Source organism: Saccopteryx leptura, chromosome 13 (genome assembly GCF_036850995.1).
Source record: "Saccopteryx leptura isolate mSacLep1 chromosome 13, mSacLep1_pri_phased_curated, whole genome shotgun sequence".
NCBI lineage: Eukaryota > Metazoa > Chordata > Mammalia > Chiroptera > Emballonuridae > Saccopteryx > Saccopteryx leptura.
In genome coordinates, this window is record NC_089515.1 from 28,871,859 (window position 1) to 28,885,392 (window position 13,534).

The window sequence follows — 13,534 nt, forward strand, 5'->3', positions numbered from 1 at the left end:
CCTCCCCCCTTCTCTCTCTCTGTCTCTCTCTCCTCTCTCTCCCTCTCTGTCTCTCTCTCTCCCTCTCTCTCTCCTCTCTAAAAATGAATAAATAAAATTTTAAAAAAAAAATAGTTAGTGGGAGCTAACAAAGAGAAAAGAGAAAACTATAATATATTTGATTAAAGCATAAAAGAACACTGATTATTACAGTGCATTTTTATCATATGCCTAGTAATGATGTAAAATAGTGACAAGTATTGATATCCTTCAGTGTATTTTAGATTAATACTGGATGAATTATTTTTTATTTTAATACTGCATTTTAATATGCCTAGCCTTCATGTAGTATGCTGTCTAATCACAACTTTTTTTAACAATTAGAGGTGCTGGCCCTGGCTGATGGCTCAGTGGATGGAATGTTGGCCCAACATCCCGGGTTTGGTTCCTAATCAGGGCACACAGGAAAAGCAATCGTCTGCTTCTCCCCCCCTGCCCCATTCTTTCCCTCTTCCCCTCCCACAGCCAGTGACTCATTTGGTTTGAGCATGGCCCCAGGTGCTGAGGATAGCTCAGTTGGTCCTAGCAAGTCAGCCTCAGGCACTTAAAATATCTTGGTACTCAGTATCAGCCCCAAATGGGGGTTGCTGGGTGGATCCCAGTTGGGACACATACAGGAGTCTGTCTCACTGTCTCCCCTATTCTCACCTAAAAAAAAAATACAGGTGCTAATAATGAAGTACTAATAGGAGGTAATGGACATGCCTAGCACTCTGTGTTGCACATAATAAATGTTTATTGAGTCTGAGTCTAGCATTGTACCAGGAATGAGGTAAAAGGTCATGTCATTGTTTTGTTTTATTCCCCAATATAAGGAACCACAAAAATTTTCAAAAGCGTGTACCCTTTTATACAATCCCACTTTTAGAATTCTATGCTCACACTAATTTAATCAATCCTGTCTTGTTTATGATGCCATCTTTGTGAGTTGAAAATTAGAGAAAATAGAAAAAAAAAAAACCCTAAGAGCTGTTGAGTTCTTACTCTGTGCAGATACTTTAGGTTTGTATCCTTAAGCTTTAGTTAGTACTGCAAAATAGATATATTACCCCTCCTTTAAGAATAAGAAAGCTAAGACTGATAGAGGTCAGCTGTCTCGTGCAGGATTACATACATAGCAATACCCGATTTTGCATTTGAACTCAGATATCTCTGGCTTCAAAACCCATGCTCTTTTACAACACAGTTGTATTCTGTGGAAATGTCTTATGTAGTAAAGGAGGCCAAAGTGAAGGCTGAATGGGTGCAGTTCATCCCCGATGGGTGAAGTTCATCACTGCAACCAGAGCATCTGCTTAACCATAAAAAAAAAAAAGTCTACGTCATCTATTGGTATGGGAATTTAACATTAAAGAAGAATTTTCACATAATTCTATAATGTGTATTTATGGGTTGATGTCTTCTTAAAAATGAATTCATTTATCATTAGCCATCTGCCAAGAAAACCTGAATGGGTTGAAAAAGGCACCTGTGAGTTATAAGCATTGATTTAAGTTGATTTAATTTGGAATTTTGTAAAGATGGGGGTAAAGAGGTTTTAGGTAATGAAATTCATCTAACCCTGGACCAGTTTCAGCTTAGACTTCAGAGTAAGAATTCACAAAGAGGGTCCTCACAAAGCTGAATGGAACTGTTTGAGTCAAATGTTCATAGCATAGTATCCGCACAACTTGATACTTCACTGAAACTACAACAAAACCTGGACACCACCACAACCAGGAGTTCCAAACTTGTTACTACTTTAGAACAGGGCTCCTGGCCTTGAATCTGTCTGATTTACTTACTAGTTTATTCATTCATTCACTTTTCATCTATTTTGGAGGTGGTAGGAGAAGGTTGACCACAAGGTGTTTTGCCCAGGGAGGTGAGCTGGAGAGGAAACCTTAGAGACTCACTCACTGTACTAAATCAGATTTTTGTGGTTGGTGTTTGATTTCTTATTTAAAGGTGTGGAGATGTATAAACATGGTTGAGTATTCTTTCAAACCTATCATATACTTTTATCACTTTAAGGTATGGGTATGGGATGGATACTAAATTATTTTCCCTAAGGGGAAATGTAAGCTTTTCTCCATTATCCAATTTGTTTTATGGATTCCTGTCTACTTTTATAGAGCAGGCAATATAGTTTCATGTGACAAAGGTTGAAAAATATCACAATATTAGCCCACAAATGGAGATGGAAGAAGATTGGACTTTGGGTTGTGAGCATACAATGCAATATATAGATGATGCATCTAGAATTGTATACTTGAAATCTATATAATTTTATTAACCAATGTCACCCTAATAAATTTAATAAAATTTTTTAAAAAGAAGAAAAAAATAAAGTATATTATTTATTTGAAAAGTACCCAGGGTCAAACTTTTTAGGATATAAGAACCCAAGTGAACCCTGGTTTGTTTCTTCAGTCAACAGAGACCTCTGGCTAGAGAAGTGTATGTAGTCTCCTGCTCAAGATTTTATCTGATTCTTATTTTATTTTTATTCTAGTTGCTACATTGATGGCCGGGTGGTCAAGGTGATGGACTTCCTGAAAACTCGCCTGTTAGATACACTCTCTGACCAGATTAGGAAAATTCAGAAAGTGAGTAAAAGGCTGCTGGGAAGAAGTCAGTTTGGGGGTAAGGCAAGGAAAAGTCCCAGGGGCCCAGTTGGACATCAGCACTGTGGGACTGGGGAGAAAAACATACAGTCCAGATTGCATGGTCCAGAGCTCCCTCTCACGGTTGATGATTGTTAATTGTTTTTCAAATTGAGAAGGGTTTGAATGTGATATACCAATATTTAAAAGCCTCTATTTTAATAACAAATCTTTTGTAATAATTTGCTTCTAAACTGTGAGTTTCTTAAGGATAGGTTTACTTTATTTTCTGGTTTTTTTGCAGCGGTTTATTTTGAGTCAGCTTAAGAAGAGAATGATTACATTTTTTCAATGAAATTTTGATTTGGGGAATTGGCAACTCTGAGCAATCTTTACACTATTTCTGTATGTCTTAGAATCAGTTAAATAACATCTTACTTTCGTAGAGATGTGAGGAAACCATATTATATCAGTCAATTACAGGTAGGTCCTATTAACAAGACATCTTTGGTCAGTAGTTCTCAAACTACTGACTACTGACTACTATAGTCAAAATTACCAGAGCTTGCTCATCAAGTTTCCACTTGATAGATTGAGACTGTTTCCAATTTCACTTCTGATATTCTGATCTAGTATATCTGGAGTGGATTCCAGACATCTCTATGTTCAATACTCATCTGTTAAGTGATTCTACCCAATGCAGATCACATTTTGAAACATACTGGATTAGTTAATTCTGAATCATGAGGCTCTTACATCTACAATTTCCATCTGCCTCTAAAAAATGGTGATTTTACATCTTTTGCTACCTAGTCAGGTCCTTTTCTAAGGAACAGGGACCTTTTAAACACTCAACTATTGCAGGAAAATAGCAACAGGTAGGCCTCCATTAATATGGGATGAATAAATAAGTGACCAGATGAATGAATGGCTCATGTACAGAATTAGCTGTGAAATAAAACCCTATTTATAGCAATCACAGGAAAGCACTTTTGACTGCTAACGTGGAAGTCTGTATCCTGTTTTGCATTCATACCAATGTCATACTCAGCTTACAAATATCTTTTTGAGTCCCTTGTTCTCATAGGGTTGTAGAGACTGGGAAGTCTCAGGACTTCTGCACTATACATCCCAGTCTGATCTCTCTGAGAATGAGGTGCATTGGTCAGCACCCTTATCTGTTAGGGCCTTCTACAAGGCAAAGCCTAGGAGAACTAAACGACCTGAAATATATCTGCCGGTGTTTGACACTCGTTTAGTTTTTAATATTTAAATATTTAATATAGTTAAATATTTATTGAGCACTTAGCACATATCACACACTGTACCAGGTGCTGGGATACAAAATGGAATAAGACATGGTGACTACCCTTGAGGAACTCACACTGTTAAGGTTTAATGCTTACTTTGAGCAGGTTGAGAAACACATTATCTAGTGCAATACAATGTCAACTTATCGAACACTACAGTTTTCTAAATACATTATGCTAATCCAGTATTGCTCTCTAAATAGGGGGGGGGGATTTCTCTCATTTACTTATTTGTACATTATTTCTTTCAATCGTATTTATTGAGTGCTTACTGTATTCAAGGCACTATTTCAAGTGTTTGTATTACAACTGTGTGCAAGATAGGTCTCATTTTTTTCCCTCTCTGGTTTTGACCTGATCAAAGTGGAAATGACATGATTCATTGGTGCCATGGCACTGACAGTGGAGGTTCTGGTTGTGATCATCTAATTTCTAAAGTAGAACAAAAAACTCTAAGGCAGAACCAAAGGTATTGAGAGTTAGGTTCTTTCCTTTCCCTCCATCACCCAGGCCCCCACCACTGCATACTGCTTCACCATCACAGAGTGTTCAAAGACTGAAATTAATAAGTAAGCTTGCCTCCTGACTTGTGTAGGCAGGGCCTAAGAAACTTAGGGAGAAAGGCTCAAACTCTGTATACAATTAAGATTCAGTCCTATAAAAACATGTCTGATGTACTTGAATGGAGAGGGCAAAGTACAGCTTCAGGAAGGAATATGGAACCTCTAAGAAAGATGACCTACATACAGACAGGGGACAGCCAGAATTAGCACTAGGGCCTGGTAGAACATACCCAGAATTCCCTTAGGGCTTGGTTCCTGTTCTGGTTATGTTTGCTGTGTACCAAACTACCCCCAAAACTTAACTGGCTTAAAACAGCCATTTGCTATGCTCATGGATTCTCTGGGTCAGAAATTTCCACAGGGAACTGTGAGACAGCTTGTCTTTGCTCCATGATGTCTTCAGCTTCCACTAGAAGACTCAAAGGCTGGTGACCAGAATCATCAGAAGTCTTGTTCCTCATGTGTGTGGCAGTTTGTTGGTGCCAGCTGTCAAATAGCACCTTTGTGGGACTGGTAACTGGGATACCTACATATAAACTCTTTATATAGCCTGGGCTTCCTCCCAGATTTTTAAAGTCAGATGCCCAAGAGAGAGCCACCTTTTCTAACCTACTCTCAGAAGTCACAGAGTGTCACTTCAACTATACTTTATTTAGCAAAACAATCAACAAGACTGATAGAGATTCCAGGGGAAAGGTAATACACTTCTTTTTTTTTTTTTTTTTTTTTTTTTTTGTATTTTTCTGAAATGAGAAGTGGGGAGGCAGAGAGACAGACTCCCACATGCACCCGGCCGGAATCCACCCAGCAAGCCCACTAGGGAGCGATGATCTGCCAATCTGGGTCATTGCTCCTGAGGTGGAGTCCACGAAGCCATCCTCAGCACCTGAGCCATCTTTGCTCCGATGGAGCCCTGGCTGCGGGAGGGGAAGAGAGAGACAGGGAGGAAGGAGAGGGGGAGGGGTGGAGAAGCAGATGGGCGCTTCTCCTGTGTGCCCTGGCTGGGAATCAAACCCAGGACTTCCACACACCAGGCCAATGCTCTACCACTGAGCCAACTGGCCAGGGCCATAATATACTTCTTGTTGGGAGAGTGATAAGGTTCTGGATGAGCATATAGGACCAGGAATATTTTTGCAGTTATTTTTGGAAAATACTGTCTGCCAAAGTTCCATCCTCCCTGTTTCATTCAGTAGCCCTTCAGTGATTGCCCTCACTTGTTTTCTTTTTTCAGTCCTTTTTTACAAAGTTCCTACCAGCTATTGCCTTCAATGGGCATCTGTTGGAAGTGTTACTGGATCACACTCCCTGACATTCATGGGCTAGACTTCCATTGGCTGCAGCAGCCTGGACCCGATTGTTAGGGCCTTCAAGATGAGCCATTCACCACAGCCCAGAATATGTTAGGTTCTGGCCTGCCCTAGGGAGATGAGAGAAGACCAGAGAAGGGTCACCATACTTTGCCAATTGAAAAGTTGCTTTTCCTATTACTGAAGTCTCCTGTGGATAGAAAGGGAGTATGGGAAATTAGAGCCTAAGGTGCTAATGGGGCGGAGTGGCCAAACTTTGTTCTGTGAGCCCCCCAAATCAATTCAGAAATGAGCCAAGTAAGATTTTAATATGTACATAACTTGCAGCCTCATCTAAAAGACAGAAATGAAATCTGTGGGTTTTTTCTGTACTTTGGCAAGTTCAGAGAAGTCCTAACAACACTTCTCCCCCCTCCCTGCCTTCCCCCAGACCCACAATGAAGGAACAAGACAGATTCCCACCAAAACATACTCACGTGGGATTGATTAGATAAATTAATGGTAAAGCTCTTTGAATAAGAGATAGGATACAGGATTGGAAATCTGGTAGGTTGGGTTGGAGCTTAGTCTTAGTTGTGTGACCTCAGGACATTACTTACTTGCTCTGATTCTGTTTCTTTATCTCTAAATGGAGGATGCTAAAAACATCATCTTCCTTCCCTCTCAGGAAGATTAGGAAGGTCATGTTAAGCCCTGTTTCGTTAATTGCTATTGAATGCTAGCTCTTAAGGCTATTATTATTGTGGTTTCAGTTACTGTAGTTATTTTTAATAATTTATGTAACTAGAAAAGCTTCATGCTACCTTTATCCTCAACTTGTTGTTTGCTTTTTCCCTCTTTCCTCTTTCTTTGAACCCTGGAGAATATGGTAGGTGATATTTTTGGCACCAGAAATGCAGTAACTCAATTGCTAAAAACAGCTGTGGTTTCCAAATTTAAATTGCCATTTATAAGAATTATCAGTTTTCTGAGCAGTGGGCAAGTTCTTGTAATATGAAAATCTACATGATGCTTTTGAAAACTAAACAGAGAGAGTGTTTGAACAACCCTTCTTTGGATGATCCAGACTTTCTCCATTCCATTAGAATGAGGGTAATCATCTGTACTTTAGGAAATGAATCAAGGGAAAAGAGTTGAGAATCAAACTGTACAGGTAGGAGTCAGATGGGAAATTGGGAGATATTTAGGATACAGTACAGATGGTATAGTGTGGATAGCTGGGCTGACTCCAAAACAATGACATAGGGACCAAGAAGAACCACTTTGGCTTAAGTCACTTGGACTCAGTGATTTGTGTCTTCATCTCCTAGAGGAGTCAGAGGAGGAAATAACACTTTTTGATATTATTTTCAGCATAATATTTTTTGATATTATGTTCAGTAAGCACAGGAAGGAGTTGGTGAAATCTGAGTCATAAGGGAAGTATTTCCAAGAGTACTGTCTATATGATTACATTTTGAATACTAAATAAACTGAACAACTGGCTTCCCTAATAGTTGAAAAGTTCCTTCTTCTTTCCTCTTTTTTCTTTCTTCCCTTTCTTCTTTCATTTATCAACTGATTATAGCATTCTTAGTATTTCCCAGACCCCTGAGATAAAATGGTAAACAAACTAATGTGCTGGTTGTCCTCATTGACCTTATGGTCTAGTGGGAAAACAGTTAATGAAACAAGCATCAGTAATAAGATGTGATGTCTCCTATGATAGGGACATATAGGTTGCTACAGATGCCCATAGTGAGAAGAACCTACCTTCTAATGGAAGAGAAATATAAGAAGCCTTTCCAGAGGAAGTAACATTTAGGCTAACACCTAATTGATAGACAACTTCATATTTATATGGTCTTCCTAAAGTGTGATCAGAGGACTCCTGGTTATAGATGTACATGGTAGAGGTTATGGTTTATATGGTTCATAATATAACCATGATCATTCTTTTGTTACTAACATCATTGCTTATGATTGCTTATAATATTTAATAAAGATGAACTCTTTTGAAGTCCCAATAAATGCAGTAATGTTACGCCACTTTCCCCCAGTGTATCTTAGTTGCAGGGTCATGAAAGTAGGTAAGGCAGAGGAATATTTCATTCTTTTAATTAACAGACCAAAAAAGAAACTTTTGTTCTCAACCAACATTCTGATATATCTGTTTATTCGAGCTTCTTAGGATATCAAGGGGGAAGAGGGTAAAAGAAAAATAGTTATTCTCCAGGATTATGACAAGAACTAGATTTATAAGGAAAATTGAGGACAATAACAATGTTTACCTTTAATAAAGCAAACTGCAAAATGAAAACACATTACTAAGGTAAGAACTATAGTATCACCACAGAAAATCAGTATTTGATTAATTGGTTCACTGATTCACTCATTCATTCAATAATGTCCAGTGTCTATTTCCATGTTCCAGGTCCTACCAGACCTTATCATTTGGCAGGTGGTCAATAAATGTTAGAGGGAGGAAGGCAGGCTGGGAGGGAAGGTGAATGAGCAAGGTCAAATAGTGGAAGAAGTGTAATGGAAGGTAAATAATGTCTGTCTCATTCACATTTGGATCTAATTGCAGAAGACTCTAATCTGCTCCTAACTTTCTAGCATAGTGTTGAATAGATAGAAATTGATTTAGGCAGCTGTAAGTGGGCTATGCTTACATGTAGGATTAGTGGGAGATTGTCCTCTGGATATGTGTTTAGGGATGAAGGAAAGGTCTCTTTGTGGCTCAAAATAACATTGTGCTCTATTTGCTAATACTGAATATTTTATTTTAGAAAAATAATCTTTTATTCTACAGTAGAATAAGGATATAAAATGTAAATAACCCAAGAAGAGGTAAACTACACAGGTTTAAAATGATACAGTGGTGCTAATATCAAATAGGAGGGCTTTCCCAAGCATCCACTTTGATCAAGGGGAAGAGAAACATAGCCAAGGAAGGACTCAGGAGAGGCAGAGGACCCTATACACAGACTGTGTATTTTTTATTTCTTTGTATGTCACTCTAATTCCTTGAGTGACATTCCCGTGTGATTCTAACTTTTATACAGAGAGAAGTTTATACAATTGGGAAAAGAAACAAAACAACTTTGCACATTTCAGAAATACATCTGATCAAATGGACACATTACGAGGGGCTGCCTAGGGCATTAGTAGAGGCCTGTGAAAGTGGAGAGCTGGAAGTTTAAACTTCATGAGCTTCCCAGCAAATTAGCCTCTGTGACTTCACTTGGCTGTGCGTCTGCAAACGGGAGAGTGTGACCCCGGGGAAGCTTTGGCTGTGCTCTTCACATGGACGACACTAATGATAAATCAGGGACTAGCTGGAAAGGATGTTTACCACAACAGAGCTTTAAAGTTGAGGTCATTGTCATTTCACAAGCCATATTTTCTTGATTCTTAAACACGAATAATTATAAAATATATCATCAATTTTGTAACAGTTGGGGGAAAAGGTAAATAGCTGACAAGTTTCTTTTGATATTATGAAAAACATCCTGATTTCAAAACCATTAAAGTGTAAAAAAATGAATTAACTTTCAACATTATAATTGTATTAACTTTTAGTTATAAATGCCATTTATGAAATGCATCATATATTACTAACCCATTGAGGAAACCAGTGATTTGCTCAAGGTCACACTTGCTAAGTAGTAAAATTAGAATTCAAACCTAGGCCCACATAACTGCAGAGCCCACATTCTTATCCAATATACTATCTGCATCTCCCATACTTGTTAAGCATTTATTTTATAATCCACATAATATTTATATTCCTAACCACCCAGGATTAGAAAAGCTTTTAAAGAAGAATACTGACTATTCCTAGTGAAAGAATATCAATTTAATCCCCAAATCAGTTGATATAACCACGGTGGATGTCTAGAAATCATGATTGAATTGAAAGCTAAAACCACAAAATTAGATAATATCTAATGTTGCCACAAAATTAGATAGTGGAAGAGGACAAGGCTTGTTCAGGAAGTGGTTTGCATTTCTTCACTAGACTCCATTAATATGTTTCATATGCTTTTGGTCCTCTTATGTGCAAGGCAATGACAATAGGGAGCTATGTGCTGCCACACGGGAGTGGGGAGATTATAGGGTTTGTTCTAAGCGAGAGGAAATTAGCTCTGAGGCTGGCAGAACCTACCCCTTGTCAATGGGACCCTATACACAAACTGTGTATAGGCTGTCCAGTAAGATTGAGGAGTTGATTAGATACAAAAGGACTAGGGAAGGGAGGAAGATCGATTTACGTGCAAATAGCTTCTTTCCAATGTCATCTCCACCAGCACTCATTCTTGAACATGGCTTTGAGACTGTGAAACTTCCTTCTTTCTTTTCTTGCATAATTTCCTTGCCTCCCCAGTGACTTTATCTTTTCTATGTATGTCTTATTATTAATTTTACGGTTTTTTTGCAATTACATTCAATTGCTTTTCTGTGGTTTGAGATAACAAGAGCAGAGAATGCAATTTTAAATCCTAAAAATGACACTGAAGCCACAAATTAAAAATTGATCTAATACCAGAAGAAAATGGGCAAATGTGGCACTCCGGAACAGGGAGATGATAAAAAGAAATTATACAGAAAAAAAATTAATGAAACTGACAGGAAGTACATTAGACAGAAGAAATAAATCAAGAAGAATGCGATGAGATATTGGAATGGCTGAGCTCAGAATAGCCCAGCTTGTCTGACCTCAGAAGGACATATTAAATATGGAAGCAGTTTAGTCAACCAAAAGCTTCTAGGTCTCCTCAAACAGGAGAAAATTCAATTAGAAAGTGGGCAGAGCCCTGAACGGCAACTGGAAGGACTTGATGTTTGCTGTTACGGTTTTGAGGCTGTTAGCTATCATCTCTGAAACTCAGCCTTTGTATCAGTAAATATCATCTCACTTATTAACACATAAGTTATTTTATTGTCTCATTATAGGTACTTAATAAGCATTCTATAGGGTATGCAAAAAGTGAGAAAAAAATGTGGCTTTCTCAAGCTGCTTATGGTATAGGAGGGAAAACAAATAGGCAAACAGAAATTACAACTCATATAAGAAGGTCAGGGTCAGAGACAGACTCAAATAACTTTGGAGCCCAGAGGAGAGAAATAATTTTCTGAAAGGTTGAGCGAAGTTCCACAGAGGAGGTAACAAGCAAATTAAGCCATGAAAAAAGGTCAGACAACATGGCCGAGGAATGTATAGGGAAGAAGGTAATCAGTGAACACCTAAAAGAAGATTGTGTTGTTGAAGAGGTGAGTCCATTCTATGTTGTAAACCACAGGTGTTGTGGGGAGGAAGGGCAGAAGAGGTAGCTGGGGGAATTATAAAGGATCTTAGATACCAAGTTAACTAAAGCAGTTGGCATTGTATCCCAGTGGGTCAGTGGTTCTCACTGTCATTTCATGATGTCTAGCATGCTCCATGAACAAATGGGTAAATTAGACCATGGATTGTGTGTAGTTATTGGCTCCTTAGTTTTTCTCCAAGATAAAGAAATATTTCATAATTCTGGTAAATGAAAAGAATGTTACTGTGACAACTGTGAATTCTTTTTTTTTCTTTTTGTAAATAATTCTCCAGAGTACTGCTTTGATTTCATTAGAAACAAGTTACTGTAAGCACATCTCCTAACTGACCACACAGACCTCTCTCTGTGATCACATACAGCAGTGTGGAGCGTGAACTAAAGAGGGGTGGACTTGGCAGGAAGACCACAAGAGAAATGTTAAGACCCAGCTCTCAGAGAGAGGCAGTGAGGAAGGAGAAGGCGAATGGAATGACCCCGTCATCTAATATAGTAGGTAGCTTAAAGTAAAAAACACACAAGAAGAAACATAGGAAACAAGGAAAGAAACATAGGAACATTACCGAACTCTAACCAGGACCTCTTATAAATATAATATGCAACAGGGAGGCAGAGGTACCCCAAGAGGAACTCTGTATGTAGGTAAGGTTTAAGAAGCTCCCAGAAGCTTAGAACTGATGATACAGGGGACCAGTACTGGTTTATTAAAGAGCGACTCTTCCCGAGGTCCTGGGGAAGGATGATTTCTGCGTAGATGAGATGCTGGAATTAATGGACTCCAGCTTCTTTTGGAGGGTGGGCCTCCTGCCAGGGCTGATTAGCCCAGCTGGCCTGTCCACTCTTCCTGTTTTATTGCTTCCTTTCTCATTAAGGAAGGTGTTGGGCTTGGATAACCATAAACAACATGTCTGCTGCTACAAGGCTACTATCTCTTGCACAGCCCGTTGCTGAGACCAGGTCTCAGGAGTCTTTTTTTTTTTTTTTTTTTTTTTAAAGACTCAGGTCACAGTTTTGGAGAAACAGGAAAGGGAAGTCCGGGTTTGAAAATGTGCACCGTAAATGGTTATTTTTCTATTTTTACTTTTTTTCCTTTATAAAAGCATTCAAAGAGGTAGAGAAAATAAAACTTAAAAAAAAAAATCAGTGCTGTTTTTCCTAACCTCTCTCTTCTCTCTCACTCCTCCCCCTTCAGCATGAAATAGTCCTGATGCCCTGAGCCCTGCAATGTGAGGGAAGGGTGCTGGGTTTCCTCCGTACCACCCCGCCCACAGCAGGCCCAAGGGTTCTGATCAGCCCTGAGCCCCTTGGTGAGCTGTTCTGTGGGTGCTTCCAACTCCCTCGTCTGAGTGCGCCCAATGGCGGAAGCCTTTCTGGAACAAAGAGCTCCTGAAAAGGAGCCAGCGCTCCCCTTCCCTCCACCCTCGCCTCAGTCATCTCAGCACGGCGCTTCTCCTCCCCAGACAGCGTGTTCCTTAAGATGACCTTCACTGGCACATCATTCCTCACCAAAAACATACCCGGGTTTTTTCCCATCCCGAAATTTTCTCTCTTCCAGCACAGGGGGAATCAGATTTACGGAGAAAACCACAGGGTTGAACTATACCTTCAGTTTCTTCAAGTTTCACTTTCTAAGGGAATTTTGCAGGTGGTTCCATCTGGGGTGGGGTTTTTTTCTCTCCTCTTCTGCCTGTACTGATTTCCTCCCAGGTCCCCGCCGGCACCAGCCTCAGTCCCTCCCCAGCACATCACCGCGACAGATTTCTCTGCCTGCGGCAGGCATTCAGTTCATCAAGCCTCTCACCCTGTTCCAGTCAGTGCTCAGAAAATCCTTGTGGACCTGTAACTACTCGCAGAACCTTTCACAGGAATACGTTCTAGGGATCTCTTTTGCACAGAACATTTCATGTAACTCGTTTAGGTTTTATATCAAACTTCTACTTCACTGTGTGTTTTTGTTCATGTGGCTTCTCTAGAAAAGGACGGGATTGCTCCTTTTGTTGCCACCTTGAAAATGTTTCCTCGTCCTGTTCTTCCCTTCTCCCCTGTTTCAGTCTCCCCGTTCCTGATTCCTGCTGTTATTACTTCCCAAATACAGTGTGTTCGTAAAGTCATGGTGCACTTTTGACCGGTCACAGGAAAGCAATAAAAGATGATAGAAATGTGAAATCCGCACCAAATAAAAGGAAAACCCTCCCAGTTTCTGTAGGATGAGTGGCAGCATGTGCGCATGCGCAGTTGATGACGTAACACCATGTATACAGCAGAGCAACCCACGGTCATGCCAGTCCAGATGTGGATGGTACAGAAGAAAGTTCAGTGTGTTCTGTGGCTCGCTAAATTCAAATCCATGACCAAAGTGCAACGTGAATATCGGCGCATTTATAACAAAGCGCCACCACGTAGGAATAACATTACTCA

General features: G+C 39.6%; 1 protein-coding gene across 2 annotated transcripts in view; it reads left to right on the forward strand.

Moving 5' to 3' along the window:
* The window catches only part of HPSE2 (heparanase 2 (inactive)), a 773,696-nt gene that overhangs the window by 606,002 nt on the left and 154,160 nt on the right, over positions 1-13,534 (forward strand). For both annotated transcript variants that reach the window (XM_066354936.1, XM_066354937.1), the window contains one exon: positions 2,534-2,627. In XM_066354936.1, the coding sequence (XP_066211033.1) occupies positions 2,534-2,627 (94 nt within the window). The remainder of the gene's footprint in view (positions 1-2,533; positions 2,628-13,534) is intronic.